The 23,224-nt window shown below is 41.0% G+C and overlaps 1 protein-coding gene across 6 annotated transcripts; it reads right to left on the bottom strand.

Annotated features, from left to right (window-relative positions):
• Positions 1 to 1,654: 1,654 nt before the first annotated feature.
• hipk1b (homeodomain interacting protein kinase 1b) lies at positions 1,655 to 20,613 on the bottom strand. Of its 6 annotated transcripts, none has more exons than XM_061832877.1 (18): positions 20,293 to 20,613; positions 17,957 to 18,690; positions 14,872 to 15,063; positions 14,591 to 14,772; positions 14,393 to 14,516; positions 14,156 to 14,275; positions 13,721 to 13,807; positions 13,432 to 13,616; positions 11,265 to 11,415; positions 11,004 to 11,190; positions 9,313 to 9,431; positions 7,276 to 7,410; positions 6,093 to 6,253; positions 5,572 to 5,643; positions 5,016 to 5,186; positions 4,717 to 4,934; positions 4,482 to 4,594; positions 1,655 to 3,286 (listed from the first exon to the last, which is right to left on the bottom strand). In XM_061832877.1, exons 2-18 carry the CDS (start codon positions 18,686 to 18,688, stop codon positions 2,792 to 2,794), a joined length of 3,444 nt encoding a protein of 1,147 aa, XP_061688861.1. In that variant the 5' UTR covers positions 18,689 to 18,690; positions 20,293 to 20,613; the 3' UTR covers positions 1,655 to 2,791. The 6 variants fall into 6 exon arrangements, with proteins under 6 accessions (XP_061688861.1, XP_061688863.1, XP_061688864.1 ...); XM_061832879.1 differs by having other exon boundaries at positions 4,717 to 4,931; XM_061832880.1 differs by having other exon boundaries at positions 6,093 to 6,250.
• Positions 20,614 to 23,224: the final 2,611 nt, after the last annotated feature.

Here is a 23,224-nt window from a genome sequence, read left to right as displayed (position 1 = left end):
AACGAAATGGAAATCTGTTTAGCACCTCATTTGCGCAATTCTACGTTTTTTTGATTTTTTTTTCTGTGCTTCTGACTAAGGTGAAAATCTTACTCAATTTCTAAGGAGGAAGAGAAGAGAAAGAAGTTTGTAGGTATTTACAGTACTCCTGACAAAGTACCATCACATGAATGATTTGCTTCCTTTTGGATGTTTTTTGTCATTAGGATTGATTGATTATTTTCAGGCATGTGCACACATAGACCCCAAGTGTTGGTCAAGCACCCGTCCTTTTACCTTTCTGGTCCAGCTGATATTTTTTTCTTCATTTGTCAGTATGCAGTAAAATACAAACTTTTGCCATCAATTCCACCCAAAGTGTTTAAACAGCTGATGGCCTTTTTATTCATTGTTATATTTTTACTTCCCCTTTCTGAAATACACTTGTTATTATTCTTAAATTCTACAGATTATAGTTTAGATAATGGCAACGTGCCATTTGAACTTTGAACATTTGGACTTTTAATGTCCAGTGCAGCTTCCCTGCAGCTCCTTTGTCTACACGTTACTGACTGTTGATTGTGTAAAAGAAATAAATTCACGATACATAATCCTTATGCTCGTGTTTTTTCTAAATTGTATGTGCAATTGTAGCACCGGTTTGCAAATGAAAGTATCACATAATCAACCCCAAATACTCCTACGTGTAGTTTACATCAAATAATACTCAGTTTGTGGGAGGTCTTTTATCTCCGCTCACATTGACGTGCGAATGGAGTGAAGCGGAATTCTGCTTACCATCCGGACTGGCCTAGAAGAGCGCTCGCGTGTGCCACGTGGTATCGAGTAAACAATTGCGTCTCTGAGTGCAGCGCAAGCACTCGGCGGCAAAAAAAAAAAAAAAATCAGACAAATCTCTCACTAGCTTCACCCAACAATGCAATTTTCATCTCACGAGGAACTATCGTATGTCTTGCTGCGAGGGTTTTGGAATCAGACACCACCTACGCACCAATCGCCACGTGATGAGCGTCGACTTTCAGTTTCACAAAAATATGCCAATGACCATTCGTCATCTCTTCAATCCCGGCCCCGCACATGTGGAGTTTGCATGTCCCCCCCCCCCCCCCCCTGCCTGCGTGTTTTTCTCCGGGCGCTCCGGTTTCCTCCCACATCCCAAAAACATACAACATAAATTGGATACTCTAAATTCCCCCGAGGTGTGATTGTGAATGCAGCTGTTTGTCTCCATGTCCCCTGGGATAGGCTTCAGCACTCCTAACCCTAACCCTTGTGAGGATAAGCGGCTAAAAAAATGGATGGGTGGAATATCTAAAAGCCGTCCGCTTCCTTTGGTTGATTATCTTTAATATTGTAAATGACATTCCCCACACAAGAGGAAACAGTTTAATAACATCATTAACATACAAAGTAAAAATTGTGGCTATTCCCATGAAACATTTTATGACTTTAAATTGTGCTAGAAGTAATAAAAGGCGATTTCCAGAGAAGTGGAAAGATAAAAGATTACATCCACCCATCCATGCAAAACAGTGAATTTTGAGCTCACGTAAGCTTCATCATCCACCGCAAAGACTAGCAGGAGTTGTATTAATCAGCCCACACACGTTTGTCCTTCAACGGAATCAGTTATTTTAAAGAGAATGATAAAAGGAGACATTTGTGTTTGTGGCTATTTTATGCAAACAGTGATGGTGTATTATTGAGCAGAATAATTTCCCTGAATTAGTTCTACCGAGTAGCATTTTAAACTACGAGAAATTACGGTAAAATACTCAAGACATTACAACACAAAACGATGCAAACAGGAAAGGATCAACTCAAAAAAAAAAAAAAAAAATATATATATATATATATATTTTAGAACCCGCAGTCACCATTAGAACTTTCACTGCAGTCACCAGAAGGAAAATCTCTCTCCTGCAATATTTTGGCTGCTTTTCATTTTTGGAACTAATTATTGTCACATGGCTAGGAGCTTCTTACATGACTTGAAGTACTCAACCAAAATATTATATGGGCAGTCACGGGTACTGCAGCGAGCAAGTATCCAAAGGTTATCTTTGTTACATAAAAACTGGCCTTACTTCAACCAATTATGAAGAGGTACTAAATAACAGTGGCTAGTAAATTTTGCATTTCATAGGTGTGGCTATGACAAACAAGATACATATTTTATCTTTGAAGAAGAAACAGGATAATTTGCTTTTTTTTTTTTCACGTTTTAAAACAAACCCAAAAAGCTTTTCATGTCACTCGTCTGGATTTCATAAATACATTCAGTTAAAAAGAAAGAGCGGAAAATCAAAAAAACTATTGCATGGTTCATCTGGCCTAAAACACTGTCACTACATAAACACTATCACATGTGCACTTAAATTAACATTGAGCCATCACATTTGGGCCATCTTTCGTGGCTAAAACCGAACGCCCTCATCTTCCCCCCGTACGCGGACAAAACATAAATTAAACAGACAGATTGATGAGTAAACAGACAAGGGTCAAGTACAGTTATTATTAGGTTAGCTAAAACACAGGGACTCATTGGATTAGTGTCCGCTAGTCCTTCACTAGCACAGGAAGCTGGCCTAAGTGTCGTCGCAGCTTGTGACAGGAGCAGAGTCTCTCTTCACACAAAGAAACAAAGACCACGACGCCTAATATTAAGTGGCTAAAAGATGGGCGTCAGATCATATTTTCTGAAGGAAAATAAATGGAGGACAAGCCTTGTGGTGAAAAGCAGCAATCAGGTAAGTGACAGTCGTCCCTTGGAGGTGCTATGTGAAGAATCTTATAGGTAGGGGTACTGCGTCAGGCGTCTGGGGCTCAGCTGGTAGGCACCGTACGCCTCGGCCCGCGGAGTCACGCTCACGTAAGGAGAGGCTGCGGCGAACTGCTGCTGGTAGACCGCTGGCAGACCGTGCAGCAGACTGCTGACCGACTCCTTGCGGCTGGCCGAGTCTCTCCTGGAGGAGGACGACGAGGTGGAGGAAGAGGGGTACGTGGCTGCATAGGCAGAGGGGGAGTGTCCGGAGTGGCCGGGGTGGCCGACGTGGCCGCGGCCCAGCAGCTGCTCCATGACCTGAGAGGCGGATGAGAGGGCGGTGGAGGCCGGGTAGGTGTACAGGCCGGGCCCGGCGGCCGAGACCGAGGCGAGGGCCGACACCTCGGGGAAGTTGTAGTGCGGAGCCGAGGCGGCCGGGGGGAAGGTCGGCTGGCGACGTAAGGATGAGTCGGCGTGGGGCGGCCCGGTGCGCTCCTGAGATGAAGACACCAGGGGCTGGACCTTCACAAAACACACACAAATGTTTGTCAACTTCCATGCTGCTTTGGTCTAAAACAGCAACGGAACTTACTAGCTCTAACTAACTAATTTACTACTCAATCTCACTAATCCGCATTGATATTTGAATCAAAGTCTCTAATCATTAAAGAAGTGTTTTTGGCGTTTCATCTTCAAATGAATGATGGCATGGGTGCGATGTTGAGCGATGTTATTAAACCTATGTTCACAGTGCAGGTAAACTTTTTTTATTTTGCCCAATGTGCCTGACATTTTTCATGTCAATGTGAACAGTAAAATTCCATCTTTTTTCATATCTGACACAAGCCTTCTACCGACATGGATATGTACACAATCAAGTGCAGTATGAACGCACATAATCACTCATCAAAAGATGACAAATGTCATGAATGATCACTGGTGAAAAGAAGATGCTCAGAAATTCTAAACGTAAAAAATGTTGACTCGAGTTGCACAACATCTTTAAATTGCCATATTTACTTCCAGAAACACGGTACCTCATGTTTGTGCGTGTCCCGTTTTGTGAACATCCCTGTGATGTCATGGTCCCATTCAATCCAACATTAGAAGTCGTATTTATGTTTTTAATGTGAACTATTACATGAAAATCATATTTAACCTAAAAAATGGACACCGTGGCTTGGGGTGTGAATGTAGCCTCAAATTTGGTATTTTTAGCTGGAAATTACCCAGGAAAGTGAGCATGTTTTAAATTTAGCTTTAAATTGAATGAAATGCTTCATTTCCACAATTACTCATAGCATTTGTCAATATGCAAAAATATTCTGTGAACTGCTGTAAATGGCTGCCTTGTTCTAAAACGCCCGACTTCAAAGGTTTGAACTTCCTTGTCAGCGCCACTAGATGGGGGTAAAGCACTTCTCTCCATTAGACAAGATGACGGTATTGTAAAACAGGTTTGATAAGATTAACTGTTCTGGGATTACCCCTAGTGGGATATTTTTTATTTAAACTATTCGTTTAGCCTATAAAATTTTCAGGTGTGCAGGATCGAGAATTTCACACAGCTTGCCGCTCTTCGAGGGAGAGCTTGGTCCCAATTATGGGAGGTGAATTTGTGAGAGATGTACCACAAATAGGTGGGTGTGTACTTAAGTCTTAAAAGAGTTTTAGTGTGTGATTGTATTTGTATGTTGCAACCTAAAAGCAGGCTCACCTGGCTGAGGTTTAAGGGGCGGGACTGGCTCAGCATCAGTCCGTGCCGTTCCAGGCTGTCGCCCGAATTACTTGGCTGCTGATGAGACGTTCTCTTGGGTTTTATGTAGTTCACTTGGGTTCAAAAGAGTATTACATGTTAACCACTGTCCCCTTACAACGAAAAAAAAAAAAAAAAAAAAAAAAAAAAACAACAACAGAACGATGGATTGCACAGGAATGAGTGCTCTTCTCACCAGTTTCTGGGCGGCTACGTGTAGCCACTCCTCTGTCAAGCGCCTGAACTTTGACTGAGGGCGCCACCACAGCCAGAGACTTGGCCTGGCGAGAGGAAACGGCGCTAGTTGTGTTAAGTGCGCGGGGACGCGGCGTCAGGGGGCTGGCGGTAGAGGAGTCGGAGTCGTGCACAGTCACACAGCTGATAACATTAGTGCGCTGGCTGAGTGTAACACTGCTTTAAAAGAGAAACGGCTTTAGTTCACAATCCAAGATTTGCTGGTTAAAAATCTTTGTAACTGGGTCATCAGAGGCTCACCTGGCAGGATGAAACTTGCGCTCATCCTCTGTGTCGGTGTCGCTGTGTATTGTTATGATGCTGACCGCCGGGCTGGGGGTGTCGGAAATGACGATGGGCTGCGACAAAGTCGCCATGAGACTGGACGACGTCACACCACTGGTGCCGAGCAACGACGCAGTTGAGATACCCCTGAGCCGAAGCATGTGGGGGGTAGTAAAAATAAAAAGAGCTCCTTGAATGGTGAAATCTACCCAAGAGCAAATTATTCACATTTACAGGAGTACAGGAAGATAAACTATCGTGTTTGGGCTTTTTTTAATCAAAAACAATGAGTGACGTCAGTGATTACAGTCATTAAACCCTAAGACTGTGCTTTTCAAACGTTTGGAGATGAACATTTTATTAACGCACGCACACACACACACACACATACACACACCCCTCTGAAATTATGTCTGTGGGGGGCAATCAGCGCCCACCCTGTCATGACGCTGCACCCCTTAGTTTAAAAACCACTGCCTTAAGGAGTCATGAGTCATTTAATATCAGCCATAATTCTCTCCTGGTCACTCACCTGTTTCTGTTCTCTCCTCGTCGGGCCTTGACCTTCTTCCGCTCCTGTTGAGTTTTGGTTTGTGCTGTGCTCCTGTCAAAAAACAAGAAACATGAAAGTTAAGTGTTGTGCAACATAATCAGAGCAAATTATTTTTACTTCCATTACATATAAAAGTTGACCATTTTGAAGACAATATTCCTCGAAGAACCATAGAGAAAATTTATCAAAAATAATTCATGAAAAATACAGATTTTCCAATTGTAAAAAAATCTTGCAAAACTAGCCTGGGGGTAGGTATGACTTTTATCGTCGATTTCTTGTGCAAAACTTTAACTTCCATCTTTATCAATTTGTTCCGTTTGCTTATAGAAAAAGGAAATTCAATTTTTTTACCTTCTTGGATTGTCCCCCGCCCCCACTCAAGTCATAGTTAATGTTGATTACTACCCAACAATTCCTGATACAAATGTAATCAAGACAATGATTAAAATGATGCCTCTCATCCCTGGGGGAGATGGAAGACCACATGGTTGACACACCTCCAGTTGTGTCCCTGCTGAGTGGTGGTATCTGTATGATGGGAGTCCTGTGGTGACTCTGCAATATTTGCCTGGTGAGCAGAGCTGTGGATGGCTACTCCTGGGACCTGTTGCCATGACGACGGAATGAGGATCTGTTGAGTTCCAGTGGGCCAGGCCTGCTGGGAGAAAAGGGCCCAGAGAGTCACAATTCAACCCAGGTCATAGCAGTGTTCAGTGAAGGAATTCCATGCCTTGAACATATCAGGCAAACCAGGCCATGCTGAGAAATAAAACCAAAGACTCAAATCTCTGCTGCAGGCAAAGCACAAGATCAGGGAGCAACCTTTCCCAAGCCATTCCCTTATTTTTAGCACTGCCCTGCAACAAAACAAAATCATGCAAAGCACAAACGCAGAAGCACTGAAAACAGACCAGGATGTGCAAAACAATACAAAACAAATCATGGTGCCTGTTAAAAGAAGAAATAGGAGTTAGTTGGTTTGGTTAACTGAAAATACTAATAAGTCTGCAGCATGCCATATGTTGTAGGGCTGAAATAGAAAGTGTGTCAGTAAAATTGTGGGGATGTTGGTGTGCTTTAGATGTGCACCATCCTGTACTGAAATCAAAAAGGAGGACAGGATATGAGAAGCTGCAAGCAAAGCACAGACCAGTTCAGCAACACATGCGCTCCATGCCCTAAGCACACCTATGGGGAAAGACAATGTCAGAGTGCCTAAATCAAGTGAGGAGGGAAAAAAGGAGCAGGAGGAGAAAAAAAGGAATCCTTTAAAATGATGTATTAAGTCAATGTGTATCCAGAATTACAAATAAAATGTCAGCAAGGATGCTGGAAGTAAAAGATCAGAGGACTTGACTCCATCAGCAATTTACTGCAATATAATTGTCATGGGCCTTTGAGCAGACCATGTATGAGAAGAGTGAGATTCAATGTGTAATGCCAAGAGAGACAAGCAAACAAATAGTAAAAGTGTGATGAGAGACAGAAAGAGAGAGAGAGAGAGAGAGAGAGACAGAGTGAGACAGAGAGAGAGACAGAGAGAGACAGAGAGAGAGACAGAGAGAGAGAGAGAGAGAGAGGGAGAGAGGGAGAGAGAGAGAGAGAGAGAGAGAGAGAGAGAGAGAGAGACGCGTTATTGGTAGCAGGAAAAGTGCAAATCGATTTTTTGTGGTTCTTTACCAGCACTGTGGCTGTGTGCTCCAAGAGAGTGGGTCGACCCACCCCGGTACCTAGCCCGACTGGTAGAGAATACTGGGAGGCTATGCTTGATGAGGGTGGGTGAAGGGTGGCCACCATCAGGGGTGTACAGGAACCCTAGAGGATGTGGGAAGGCAGTGTGAGAAAGGGAAATGTCCTTTGGGGCTGCTGTGCGATTTAGAGAGCAGAAAACAATCCAGCTGAATACGCCGTCTGGAAACACAAACTGCAACTACAGAAATGAGGTCTGTTAGCTTGTGACCAGATCTGCGGCCAAATGACACTCAAGACAAAAGAAGCATAAAGTCCGGAGTAGCAATGACAGTTGTGGAAATACAAAATATGATTTGCTGAAACAAAATATAGGTAATCATAGCTCTAAAAACTATATTGTTGCTTGAAATGAGGGCTGCACGATATATTGTTTGATGATCAATGCGGTGTGTGCTTGCACAAATAGTCACATTACAAAAGTCCTAGTGATGTCAAGGGTAGAAGATAAAATTGAAACTTGCAAAAATCTCTCCAAATAAGTTAAAATGTTCCTGCTTTGAGTTTTTACTCCCAGAGGTTGTTCACTGTAAAACTGTCATGTAAAACAATTAATCAATGTCTGCAAACCAAAGTACTAAAAACTAGACACGCTAATATAATTAGCACTGATGTTAGAATAAAAGAGAACCCTTCAAACAACATACAGAGAATCCTGTAGGTGTGATGTCATCCCCTGGTGCGTTTGGATATTATTTTAGACTATTCTTCAAGGAGAGCTTCAGGTAAGGTTGAAGTGCTCTGAACATGGTTAAAGCAGGTAACATAACCTCTTACCTTTGTACGTAAACATGAAGGTGCTCTGTCGATTTATGCTCTAAGGTTTCGTCAAATATGTCGGGCCTGACCTGGGAAACAAGCCACTATACCAAATGAGGGCCAATTAATGGGTTACAATCGTGTAGTCCGATCCAGGCACATTGTGCAGACGGCAGTGTGTGTTGCTTAAACTAATGCACTGAAATATAATAACACTAATGCATGGAGGCCTGTCAGAATTACTATATTGACTTATCGCTGGATAAATAAAATGGACACGCTATTTGTTCCGGACTCGATACACATTATTGAGGTCGCAGATCACACAGTGAGTTGGACAGCTGTGTCATTTACTGCTGGTGGACTCATGGAAGGCCGCCGAACCCGATAACACTCTTGCTGATTCTGCACAGCCTTGTTTTGTGTGCACCGCATATATGTAAAACAGGCTGGTCGTGAACCTCTATTTCAGAGCCAAGGGGAAAATAACAACAATGATTTAAAAGCACATTAATTCCCCCCCAAAACATCACAGGCGTTATTTTTCATGATTACAGATTTATGATTCCATTTATTGTGATAACGTTTGGGGCTTTTTAGCTTCACAAAAAACTAGGCCTAGGTACATGATTATTATGTTCAAATGTGTAAAATTACAGATTGATTAAAACTAATATTCTCAGGCACAGAGAAATCTCAGAATACATCTGAGGTCTGCGGTTAGTGTGTGGTTTATTTTCCACTTGAGCCATTATACTTTGTCCAAAAGGGAAAGAAATATGTGTGCTGATTTTCACATAAAAAATGTTATCCTGTATTTTTCCCCACATCATAATATATATTGTGGAGTTATGGAAAAACAAATGCAATGTCATCTTTTCCCTATATCGTCCAGCCCTGCTTCACACCATAATAACAGTTAAAGATAACTTCACATTCAGGGTAGCCAAAATGCCCTTTTTGAGGTTCTTACATGACATGTAATGTGGGTGACACATGATGATGCAGAAATTTACCAAAAGTGGATGCAAAAAAGGAAACCGAATTTTCATACATTCAAACCACAAAATCTGCCATATCAGCACTTAAATGCCAGAAAAACAATCACAACTCAACATAAAAGAAAGCTGATACAGTCAAATACTGTGTGATTTATATTATAAGAAGGTTGGCTGACGTCAGACATGCAAACGCCCACTGAACTCTTACCTGTGTGAGCATGCTGGGCTGGATCTGCAAGGATTGTGCAGGCTGATTCTGAGGTACTATAGGAACCGAGTTATCCATTCTTACAGGGAAACTTGAGCTCTTGCTTGTTGACTGCAGCCCTGGATGGATGAATCATATTGATGAACATCTCGCAAGTTTCATGTATAAAACAGTACGGATGCTACAATTGGAATACAGTGATACCTTGACCTAGCAGTCCCCAAATTTTTCCTCTAGAGTGGTGCCCACAAATTTATGTTACAAGTACAGGATGATGACAAGGAACTTCCCAACAAGCAGCAGCTAGTAAACAATTCTTCTTCAAAAAGAATCTAAGTGCTTAAGCCAGTTTATAGACACCCCCAGGTGAGGTTTACTATAAAATTGAAAAAGAAAATTTGTGTATTTATCCAAACCGCATAACTTTGGCATTAATCCGCTATTTTACTGCTAACATTTAATGGGGAAAAACAATAGAAAGGCTAGCAAAACTAGCATTGCATTTCAAAATCTTTAACTTCTTTGAACACATGAAAACAGAGTATACAATTCTCAAAAGCACATTCTTAAAGCCTCTTTGAAAAATTACCAAGTTACTGTAGCTTGGTTATTTTTTTATATCATTAAGTTTCTATGTAGTTTGTCTGGATTAGAGGCTGACAGAGGGGAAGTGGACTCTCACTACCTCCCACTCCCAACTGAGGTCGATCTCACTCCCTCCCAATCTCAAGTGAATGTTTTTTTTTTTTTTAAATAAACACAGCCTCCCATTCCTATTACCCCACCCCTCCATTTTTTTTAAACTCTAGTAAATCCTGATCGTTTTTTCTTCCTCAATATAAAATATGCAGTACATCTCTATCTTAGTCAAAGTAAGAAATACAATTGCCAAATGATAAAAAACATACACAAAAGCCATATCAATCCATTAGTTTATCAATATTGAGGTCGGTGTGAAGGGGATATAGTTCCTACTCACTCCTGATGACCTTAGCTCCTGCTCAAGATTGATGGTGAAATTCACTCCCATCCGCTGAGAATCCCAAAAAACGTTAGCCGCTAGTCTGTACGGCGTACACTGCCACCTGGTACTCAACATGTACCCACAAGAAGGAGCAGCATAGTGAATTACTGTCAAGCAGGATGCACAGAATGTTTTGATTATTTGCATTCGACTTTAAGATATTATTGTATGTTTTCATAAAGCAAAATACTTTATGCTATTTTTGTTGTTAAAAACAATCGACTCCAAGGCATCCTAACGACTGTCGTTTCGCATTCCAAAAGATTGACACCATATGTGGTAAATTGGAGGCACATCCCAATGAGCTGAGTATTTCCACATCAACTCAGGCTTGTCTGTCCTGGATAAGCCTTGATGTAAGAACTGATGAAGCTCACTAGGATAAGAGGAGAAACATCACCTATGAAGACCAGTGGAGTTGCGATTGACTCAAAGAACATGAGAATGAAACTACCTTCATGAATGAGAATATTCACAGGGTTGTTGAAAAAAAATGGTTTCTCTTTTTTTTGTGGAACTTGACCAGATTAATGGAATTTCCATTCATTTGAATGGGGAAAGAGGATTTGAGATGTGTTTTGAGGTACAAGCATGTGTATAGGACAAATTACATTCCAAAGTCAAGGCATCACTGTTCCTTATCTACGACTCAGTCACTCCCTCTAACCTTGAATGGTGGAAGGTGGGCAAACAATCAGAGTCTGCTGGAAGGGTTCTGCCTGACTACATAGCCCACCAGGACGTGCTGGAATAGGGACACTTTGTTGCGTCAGACCGGGAATGTTGATCGTTGCCTGCTGGTACAACGCCGGTTGATAATTCAGCAAAGGCACCGCTCCCCCCGCAGAAGGCACCTGTTGCACATTCACTAGTTAAAGCACTGAAAGATCAATTCACATGTAAGCCATAGAGAAGGTGTTGAGCTTGCCTGGTTATGCTGGTTGAGTTGACTACTGAAGGTAACAGTCAGGTTTCCGGCTGCAGCGCTCGGGACTGCATTAGTGGAGTAGATGGATTTGTTGCTATCGTAGGTGCTACGGCGCTTGCAGATTTCCATGTTCTGGAAGCACGACTTCACACTGGGGAGGAACAACATTTTACTTTGAGGACCCTTCAAGAAAGCCTCACTATCAGTAAGAAGATGTGTACAAGCAGGCACTAGCGTTCCAAAATTTTCAGATCGATACCAGCAAATTTGGATGACTGTGTAGATAAAGATGAGGAATTATAGAAATATTCCAAAATGGAAACATTCCATGGGAATTTACTGTATAAGTGGTATGAAATATCAATGAATGAACAAACTGGGAATTGTGGGTTATTTCATGAAATTACATTCAAAGAGAAATACTTATGCAACCAAAATGTTTGTATTTCTTAAATACAAACATTATCATAAGTAGATGCCCATGCAAAATTCAATCAATTGAAAAATGATGACATTTTAACAGATTTCTTTAGAAGCAGAAAGTTTGCATTGATAAATTGATTAAACAATCTCATTTTTCATTGCAATAAAAAAACATGAGTTAAATATTACTCGCCTGACCCAACCTACTGAAAAAAATTCTAAATGTTCGATGAAAAGAGCCCCTCTCCCTCTGCAAGTCTCATTCAACAACGTCAACCCAATCTTCCCTCAGGCTTAAGCCCCACCTCAGCATTTTTTCGCTCTGTCTTTCAGGCAATGGGCTCTTCCTGGGCGTCATCAACATCCTCCATTTCCCCTTCCTCAACATCCAATTCAAGGGTCTTCCTCTTCAGTGTCACTGTTCCAGCCTTGTTGACGTATGTTTGTGTTAGCCCGAATGGTGACCTATTTTTCCACTCTTATAATTGTGATCCTGTTGCTAACCATATTCCCAAACAGTGATCCAAAAATATCCAGAAAATCACATCAGATTTTTATGGAAATTATTAGCAAATTACAGTGGAAAATAAGCATTTGGTCACCAACAAAAATTCATCTTCACACTTTTGTTATATCCCCTTTGCTGGAAATGATAAGTCAAATGTTTTCTGTAAATCTTCACACATTTTGGCGGTAATGTTGTGGGGCTGTCACTAGACAACACAAAATTTCACCTCCCTCCAAAGATTTTCTTTGGGGTAGAGATCTGGAGACTGGCTAGGTCAACTTTCGTTGTCCGGGCGGTGTGTTTGGGATGACTGTCATGCATTAAAACCCAGCCACATTTCATATTCAATGTGCTTGCTGATGGAAGGAGGTTTTCACACAAAATTTCAAGATACATAGCCCCATGTATTCTTTCCTTTACACGGATCAGTCGTACTGGTCCCTTTGCAGAAAAACAGCCCCAAAGCATGATGTTCTCACCCTCATGCTTTACTGTAGGTATGGTGTTCTTTGGATGCAACTCATCATTTTTTCTCCTCCAAACTTAAGTTCTTACCAAAAACTTGTATTTTGGTTACATCTGACCATATGACATTGTCCCAATCGTCTTCTGGATCATCTAAATGTGCTCCAGCAAACTTCAGAAGGGTCTCGACATGTAGTGGCTTAAGAAGTGGGACAAGTCTACCACAGCATGATTTGAGTCCCAAGGTGACGTAATGTGTTACTGGTGGTAACCTTTGTTACTTTAGTCCCAGCTCTTGCAGGTCATTCACTAGGTCCCCCTGCTGTGGTTACTCCACTTTTGATCATTTTGACCCCACAAAGTGAGATCTTGTGTGGAGCGCCAGATCAAGGAAGATTGCAAACATGCGCCATTAATACAGGTTAGGTGTGGAGGACAGAGATGCGTATTAAAGAAGAAGTTACAGGTCTGTGGGAGCCAGAAATCTTGCTTGTTTGTTGATGACCAAATACTTGTATTTCACTCTAATTTGGTAATAAATAATAAAAAAAAATTATATCTATATACATATGCTCTGGAATTTTTTTCTTATTTTGTCTCTCATAGGTGAAGTATGCCTATGATTAAAATTACAGGCCTCATCTTTTTAAGTGAGAACTTCTTTGCCCCAGTGTTTTTATCAAGGCCTCAATTGTGCTTATCAGTGTTCCTTGAGAGCTGTGCTCATCTCCCACAAATGTGAGGGTTTACTGCACGAGTCTGCCCACTTACTGAGAGCTGTGTGGATAATCCATGAGGTGGCTCATTGTCACAAAAGGGTGACCCAAGGTCTTTGTAGGCGTAATCCTCTTGTCAGCATCGAGGCGGAGCATCCTCTTCAGGAGATCTATAAACTCTCGTCGATCAGCTTTCTCAGCCAGCATGTCCGTACCCTCCAAATGAGATGAGAGGTTGACCTGGGGAAATCATGTTGACAGAAAAAATGTTTTATTTTGTTCTCTTTGTAAATGTAGGCCCATATGATGTATGACTTAAGAGCTTATTGTCCCTAAAAAAGTACCTGCATCATGTCATCCAAACAGTTAAAGATGTATTTTCTAGCTTCCTTGGATTTGATTCCCATCTCCATTTCATGTTCTGATGGTGTCTGCATAATTGATATGATCATTCAGTGAGTTTGTTATACAAAAATCTGTTTACTTGATGTGGCAAAAAAATTAATTACTGTATTTTATTTCATTATAGGCATTAATTTGTTCTGTCTTTCATTATGCCTCACAGGCATAAATAGATGAACAAAAAAATTATTATTTTTGAAAAATTAAGTACACAAGTATACACAGTAAACAAACAGGTCATATTAATAACTCATTGATCAATCTTGTGACCGGATCGGTGGTCTATTACAGTTTTTTTTTTTAACTATCTGATTAGCCCCAAAAATCCTGATCGTGTAAAGCCTAATAAATAGAATAAGAAAGTAAGGTTTAGTGACCTTAAGTCTCCAAAGTGGGTAGCTAGAGTCTGGTCCTCGGTTGAAAAAGCGGCTAGTTTTTGTGCCTGCACTCAATAGGTACTCAGCTGGTAGGCCTTGAGTCTGAGAAATGTAGCGGATCTATAAAAAGGGGTAAAAAATAAATAAAATTGTACTCAATTTTTATACATACATACATTAAGTACAGATTTCCACTGAGGCTCTTGTTTCTAGGTTAGCTTGAACTGCAGTACTGACCTGATCATACTCTGATGCTCCAGGGTAAAGAGGCCACCCCAGAAAGAGCTCAGCAATCACACAGCCCAGGGACCACATATCAATAGCCTCACAGAACGGCAAACCTAAAATGATTTCAGGTGCCCTGCACAGCAAAGCATAGGTTTGAGGGACGAGCAAGGTGGAGTAATAAAAAGAGAGTTTGTGAAATTGTGATACCTGTAGTAGCGAGACTGCAAATATGTTGAGCACACAGCCTTGGAAACATGGCTTGCAGATCCAAAGTCAATGACCTTGACTCTGTAGGGTTGCCTGAGGGGGTCCACCAGCATAATGTTTTCAGGCTTGAGGTCAGCATGAATCAGTCCCAAGCTCTTGAGCTTCATGAGTGCCGTGGCCACCTAAACACAAAAATTTGTCGGCCTGCAAACCTATATATACATATATATATATATTTTTTTTTTTTTGGGAGGGGGGTGACTCTGAGAAGGTGTGCCTACCTGTTGTAGAATTGGTCTAATATGCCGCAGAGGCAGTGGGCTAAACTTGCTGTGCTTCAGAAAGTCATACAGGTTCTGCTCAAGCATCTCAAACACCAAGCATGTATGACCCTTGTGCTGGAAGCACTCATAAGAGCGCACAAAGTTGTACTCATCTGCATTCTCTGCACTCAACCTGTTCAGGATGCCTACCTGGAAAATAAAAAAATAAGTATACATTTGTATATGTGGTGCTGCCAACCTATTGAAACTCACATAACTATTTGTCTATTTTTTTCTGAATTTCCTTATTTTCAAGAATTTGTCAAGAACATTACCGTGGGACAGTTATGACACTTTGTAATGGGATAAAAACAATTTGGATATTGTTCAATTCCACAATGTAATAGGGCTGCAGCTACTGAATATTTCAAGTTGAGTATCCTACAAAAATTATAAAAATAATCAAGTATTCAAATGAATTATATTTTAGCTTGTTAAAAACCAATTGTGAAAACAAAAAAATGAATGACCAATTGTTACTTTTAGAGATGAAAGTGGACTTTCGTGAAAATACAAATACGAGCATGCATACACACACACACACACACACACACACACACACACACACACACAACACACACACACACACACACACACACACAGTCACTTCAAATGTATGGGTGTGGTCAGTCATGCTCGCAACGTGATTAGGGTTGGCCTTAAAATAAACTGGATTAATATAACATAACTGAATAATTAAAAATAAAATAAACAAATACATAACTAAAATAGAAAACTAAAATTTAAAACTCAGAAATGATAACTTCCAATTTTAACAGATATTAGCAGAACATGATATAAAATGTATTTAAAAATTTTCATCAATAAAAATTATTGATCTGACAAACTATCTGAAGAAAAGTTCAATGCACTGGCCTGTCAAGGAATAAACACGAACGGTATTTACTCGCAATGTTTTGAAGATGCTGAAAGTTTTGTTCAACGTAATCGGCGTTCGTGACAACAAGCTAGCGATACATTGGAACAAAAAATCTTGTCGGCAATCGTGACGTATTGTTGTGGAAAGGGGGTGGGGGTGGGGGATGCGCTCGACGTATTGGCCACACCTGAATCAAGCGACGAGGTGAATGATACTTTTTTTTATTTACGCCGTTACATTGCCTCACAATCGACACAATGAGAACCCCTGGTGTAACTGAATTTTCTTTGACATGGCCCATGATGTTGATGACTTTCAACGTAAATGCCTCGCATTACGTGAAGCAGTTCTGAACATGCGCTTTCGTACATGCTCCTTACATGCTCAGTACGGTTAACTTGCATTTCCTGTTCCCGAGTAAATACCGGATGTTTTGGAGTAGGCTTGTTTAGTTAACAACGTTTAGGAAATAAACACGTAAATTAATGTCAAGACCACACAAAATAAGTGACGTCTTGAGAGAATGCGAGGGGAGGGGAGCTACTGTTACTAGTGTTAGTGCTTCAACAATGCTACGCTCGTGAAAGCAAAACAACAAACTCAAACGCATGTTCGTTCAATGTTGTCAACTAATATCCTATATTAATTTTAGGCAATTTTTCCTCAATTTTCGGAGCAATTTTCAAGAAAAATTGAAAATCCGGAATTTCGGGAAAATCCTGAGGACTTTCATCCCTGTTCTTTTTTTAAAATCTGACTAGAAATATTTTCAGTTAGGCAAGAAAAATAATTCAGTTTAAACTTTTGTAAGTATTGAAAAAAAAAGGCAAAAAAAGACAAAGACCCTGTTGTCCAACTTCACTTGAGCAGCTACCATTATAGGATGTGACATAATCATAGAATAGGTTCTTGGCTGTAGATTTATTATCTTAGACCAAACTATCTTAACTACAATCAAGAACATGAAGAAATCCATCCATCCATCCATCCATTTTCTTAGCCGCTTATCCTCACGAGGGTCGTGGGAGTGCTGGAGCCTATCCCAGCTGTCAAGGTGCAGGAGGTGGGGGTACACCCTGAACTGGTTGCCAGCCAATCGCAGGGCACTTAGAGACAAACAGCGGGAAACACAATCACACCTAGGGGCAGTTTAGAGTGTCCAATTAATGTTGCATGTTTTTGGGATGTGGGAGGAAACCGTAGCGCCCGGGGAAAACCCACGCAGGCACGGCGAGAACATGCAAACTCCACACGCGGGGCTGGGAACGAACCCTGGACCTCAGAACTGTGAAGACAACACTTTCCAGCTGATCCACCGTCCCACCATGAAGAAATCTCAATAGGAAATAAATATTACTTTTTCTTCTAACTTTGCCACTTGAAGATTGGATGTGAGTGACTATAACAAGACATAATGGATTCAGGGTGATTAAGAGAGAGATCTCTCATCTTGGCAATTCTTAAATCTTTTCCAAAATGGACAGGGTACCTTATAATGCGGAGTGCCTTATATGTGCACCGACGTCCAAAATCTGTAATTGACTGGGAGCATTTCCTGCCAACACGCTAGTTATATACAAGAAAAGCAGACGTGTGAGAGGACAGCATGCGGAGTTACAGGAATTGTGGGCGTGGGAGAGGACGCTAAAGGCTACCATCAGAAGGTGTAGAATCCGGGTATGTGTTTTGTCCGAAACAACATTCGACCCACCAAAAATGGCACCAACAAAGAGGCATTACAATACAGATGTATTTTGCGCTACTTATGCATGTCTTCTCTTCCATCCTACTGATATTACAGTGCAGTGAAAAGTATTGGCCTCTTTCTCAAATACTTGAAATTTTTGCACAGTTTCTCAACTTTAAGATAAAAAAAATATAACTGGATGAATATAACCCAAGTAAAATTAAAATTGTACCTTTAAATTGTGATTTCGTTAAAAAAAAAAATTAAAACAATTATGCAAGGAACAGTGGGCCAAAATATATCCACAGAGATGTGAAAGACTCATTGAAAATGCTTGATTTCAGTTGTTGCTGCCGAGGACGGCCAAACCAATTTTTCACAACTCTGTACAAGCCATAGGAGGTGGGGCTAACTAACATATGCAGATCAGATTGAAGTGGAAATTAGAAATGTTTTATGACAAGATGAGACATTACCTCAATTTGTCCCTGGCGAGCATATGAAGGGTGGTTCTTCAAAATCTTAATGGCCACAATCTCATTGGTACCCCTCTTCCAGCACTTGGCCACTTGTCCAAAGGTGCCTCTCCCTAAGAACTCCAAAACTTCATAGCTGCAGGACACCGAGCAAAGGATCTCGTGCTGCACGAGCTGATAGTCGCCTTCACCGTTGGAGCTACTGCTTTTGGTGGTTGGAGCCGAATGAGGTATGGACTGGCCTGTGCCGCCTCCCCCTCCGCCGCCTGTACGAGTGGAGAATGTCGCTGCCGGTGCAGACAGCTCCTCTAGAATTTGCACGCTGCCACAGCCGCTGCCGCTGCCTTCATTGGTCTCCTCCATCTTTCTCTTCTGTCCATGGCGGTGTCCTCTCGTTTCTGAGGCTGTCTCGATGTGGGCATAGGAGGAGGATGTTGCATGCTCGGTGACACGCCGACTGGAACCCCGAGGAAGACTCCCGGTGCTATCAGCAGCCCGGACCACCACTTGACCCCGAGATCCGGGTGCTGTTGGGGGGAAGACTAGGGATGGCGCAAAGGGTGGGACGGCCATGGCTGGGGTAAAGGTATATGCTGACTGGCCCGCTATGGAGCTGTACGCTTCAGTAGTGGACACATCCCAAACACTGTTCTCCACCTTCAGCTTCTTGACACGGCAAAAGGCACTGGAGGAAATGGAGGGAGGTGAGAAGACTTGCAGCTGAGATGTCATAGCTGAAAAAGAAAGATCACATTTGAAATATTAAAATGTGATTCATGGTATTCTATTACATTTATCATACAATTCAGCCTTTGTTTTTGTTGTATACCATAGACATGTGGGTTTCATATAAGATTATTATGAGACAAAAACTTCAAAATTCCTTGTTTTACTTCATGGTATTTACATCCAGAGGTCTTTAACAAATCAGGAAAATCCATCTTTTGTTTAACGCGACCCACTTTTCAAGTGGCCAAATGTATTGGAACAGACAAAGTTGTTACTATTTGGTGGCATAAGACTCACTTGCAATAACATGTAAATGATTTTGATTAATACTTCACATGTTAACTGAGGCACCACAGAGTCAATATAATGTCCCAAGACTAGAAAAAGTCAGTTTGGTAAAATATGGGCGCTTTAAAAAAAGCTAACGAGTACCTTTTGAAAACGTGTGAGTGGAGAAACCCCACAAAAGCGAATGGAGGACAAGAAAGCAAATTCCACACAGGATGTCCAGAGCCCAGATTCAAAGTATGAAACAGAGACATGAGAAGCAAATGTTCCAACTACTATTCTACCAAGCTGCCCTACTGTACAAAGATTTGTCTCCACTGCACAGGGGTTGAAGAATAAAAGTGCATGAACTCTGATAATGCCAGACCTCAAGACTTTTCTCATTGCACTTTCATCTGGATTCTTATTGGAATCATGAATTTAAATGTTTACATTTCAGCAACCTAAAGAGGAGGTCTGCCATTACATCTTAAGATTAAAAAAAGCAAGATAATTCCTAATACTACGCTTAAGGCCAGATGACATTGGGCATTGACATTCTTTTTAAGGAAAATGAGACAAGGGCGTGATCCCTCACGTCTTCTACACTATGTAAGGTGCGCAAACTTTAGGCTATAACCATATGAAAAATGTGCTGCTTTAGGCGTAGAATCAAGAGTAAAGCTTTTTTTCAAAATCAAAGAAAGGAAATAAACGGATTGAGTATGAGGCCGCTTAAAACGGCTTCTACAGAAACTGTTTATGTAAGAGTAGCCTAAGAGACATTGGCACATTATGAGAATCAAACCTTTTATGCATTTTTTTTTCTCGCAAAAACGCATTGGATATAGATATGCAGGCTACACAGACAGAGATACAGACCTGGAAATACCGAATCTACAGTTGGTAGAGTAAACTGACAAAAAGTAATGACAAGACATATTAACATTGGGACTGGATTGACACATTTTGGTTGCTCCATTCTGCGAATGTTGTGACTTTGCGGTCATGTTCTGGGCCCGAGTTAAAGTCCTGCCGCAATCACAAATGTTCTAACTACAATCACTTCACAGACACACTAAGAGATCCGGTCGAGACACATTTTGTTGACGCCAAATGTGTAGCAATAGAGACGGTTGGGGATGTTTGAGAGCAAAACAACAGCGCCGGGTTCTTCATTTCGCCTATGCTAACCAACTACCTTCACGTAACTCCAAATAGAAGAGGCGATAGATAAAAGCTTTCAAATGTGCCTCGGAAATAAAAACTAAAGAAAAACATGACGAAAACAGATTGCTGCAGCAATGTGGAATGTTGCTTTGAATGTGTGTGCTCCATACCGAGTGGTATGTTCTCGCGCAGTCAGAAAACGGCTTCGCCCAAGGCTTAAGTCCCCACTGCGGTCCACTGGAGCAGATATCCGAATAGCTTCCGCCAGCTAGCCACACATGCTAACATTAGCTCGCTAGGCCTGCATTGTTTTCTCAGTCGAGGGAGCGCTTGACAGTCACAGAGGACGCTACAGCTCTGAGTTTAAACGAACAACAGTCAAACATCACTTTATACACTTCAGTAAAAATCTGCGGTACTAAAATAAAAACATACGTCGCTTAAATTACTGACAACAACCGACACCGACACATCCTATCCGGAGGCAGAAAAATCCCATTTATACCGGAAAAAAACGGGTCTTTATATCAGTTGCGATTCTTATGTCATTTCCGGTTATTACCGTAATGTTAGCACTTTTCTTTAACTAGGCAGATAAATATCGTATTATAAAGAAAAAAAAAATCTGACAGAGGATGTTGGTGCATATAATTGGATAATAACTATTGCCAATGGTTATACTGATCCGGGAATTGCCGAATATCATTTAAGTAGTCGTTTTGAGTGCAGGGACAAATGTGTACATTTTATTTTACGGTAATGCAAGTTGACGTCATAAGCCTCTCCAGTACTTTTCCTGTGGAATGGAAAAGATCTTTCACAACAGGGTGACTGCAGCTCATGGTTAAAATCCTCTGTGCAATAGAAAAACATTTTACACATTCTAAAGCGGGGAAAAATATGTAAATTTTTCCATTAGAAAAATGTTGACGAAATGGTTCGGAATATTCGTGTTGGTAAGTGTATTTGCAAAATATATACATTTTGCGTGTCTGAATTTCACAGTTTTTATTTACCTCAAATTCACAACACTACAGTGTGTTCCAAAAATTTTAAAGAAAATGAAATAAAATAGACATTATGTTTACAGTAAATAATGCTATTTATGCATGCCACGAAATGTATCTCTCACAATGAAGTGCATTGACATCTGCATTTTATTTATATTTTGGAGTTTGAGAAACATCTCCAAATATGACAAGATGGTGAATAAGTGTAAGTAGTAACAAAAATTTAGTACATATATGTGTGGTTATTGTAATGTGATGCGATTGGGGAAGTGTGAGAGCAAAAAGTGTTCCGTTGTTCTTAGCACTGTTAATTCCAAGGGGCTAAAAGAGTAACTGGCGCAAATGCAAGCAGGCGACTTGGGCTGTGTCAATTTATAATCGTAGTAAATGCCACAGGCCGCCCAAAAAAAGGATAGCGAGCCACCAATGTGCTCCGGGCCATAGTTTAGGCTCATATTCTGTACATCTTTTCTAGATATGCAAAGACACGAAAACAAAACACAAAAAAAAAAAAAAAAAAAATACACTTAAAAAGACACTGGTATTTGTGTTCCAGAAGCATTACAGTAATGGATTTTCTTTACTTTCTTTAATTTCTGCTGTGCTGCTTTGTAAACATATCACATTAATAATTGTTGAGTAACTTCTTTAAAATCATCATTTTACTATAGTTTGATGTTGTTTTGGTTCTGAATGTGGAGATGGGATTTGGCTTCTGTTGGTGGAGGGCCAGATCTAATCTAGTGGGATATAGGGCTGCTGCTCACCTCTATACAGTATCTTAAAAATACTAAACCAATGATTCCTAAAATGTGGTACTAGCATCGATAGGAAGACAAGGTATGCCAGCAAGGTCAACGATCCTTTTGAAATAAACCCATGAGCAGTGAAATACTTTTTAATTTGTCAACTGATTTTCACGAGGTTTATTATTTTTTTGTCACCGTCGAGCTATCATTCCAAAAAAAGAAAAAAAAAATCCACCTGTGAACGGTTGCTCCACGTTCCTTTGTCATAATTGTACGGAATTGAATGTATGTAGCACCCGGCATGGCGGAGCAACAGCCCTATCTATGTGGAGTTTGCATGCTCTCCCCGTGCCTGCATGAGTTTTCTCTGGGCAATCTGGTTTCCTCCCATATTCCCAAAAACATGCATTAATTGGATATTCTAAATTGCCCATAGGTGTGATTGTGAGTGCAACAGTTGTCTGTCTCTATGCGGCCTGCGATTGGAAGGGGACAAGTCCAGGGTGCATCCTGCCTCCTGCCCGATGACATCTGGGATTGGCTCCAGCACCCCCGTGATCCTCGTGAGGATTAGTGGCTCAGAAAATGGAGGGATAACCAGTATAGCGTTTGTCCAAGTCTTGCATCTAATTTTTTTCATACACTTAACATGTCCCTCTGAAGTCTTGCAAAAACTCAAGTCGCCTCTGAAAAGAAATAGGTTTCACACCGCTAATGCAACATAAATCGAAATAAATACCAGGCAAAGACACCTTAAAGTGCAAATTTTCTTTTTTATTCTGATTTCATTTTACAGCAGAAATTATGTAAAGCATTCAGAGGACATATTCCACATATAATGGCAATATTCAAAACACTTTGCATGGCCTCAGCAACAAAATATTCTCTTAAAAACATCAACAGTTTTGTGATGCTTGTGCATGCAAACAAAAAAAATTAGAACATAGGAAGTCGAAGTAGGCTACAAAAGAAGAGGAATGATCGTCATGGAAAACACAACAGCAGGCAAGGTTGGAATAGAGCAGGAGATGAGACAGAGGGAAGACGGGGATGTGGAGATGTCTCAGCCTTAGCTTATCTATGAGGGTCTACCATTCTAGCATGCAATGTGATGTTTGGCCACGCTGCCTCAGAGACAAGGCATAAAAAGGTTTACAGGTACCGTTTTCCAGGCGCACCGCTGGCAAACAGAGGCCATCTCCGCACCTTTGCCAGCAACTCTCTCACTTGTATCTTAACTTTTGATGGCATAATCTTTTTTTTGTTTTTATTACAGCCGGCATCCTCTCCATAAACACAAACGTAGCGATGTCTATGTTAGCCATTCTGTGCGCGAGGATATT

The sequence above is a fragment of the Syngnathoides biaculeatus genome, chromosome 10 (genome assembly GCF_019802595.1).
Source record: "Syngnathoides biaculeatus isolate LvHL_M chromosome 10, ASM1980259v1, whole genome shotgun sequence".
Classification (NCBI taxonomy): domain Eukaryota; kingdom Metazoa; phylum Chordata; class Actinopteri; order Syngnathiformes; family Syngnathidae; genus Syngnathoides; species Syngnathoides biaculeatus.
The sequence above is the reverse complement of the archived record's forward strand: the minus strand, read 5'-3'. Positions and strand labels throughout refer to the sequence as shown.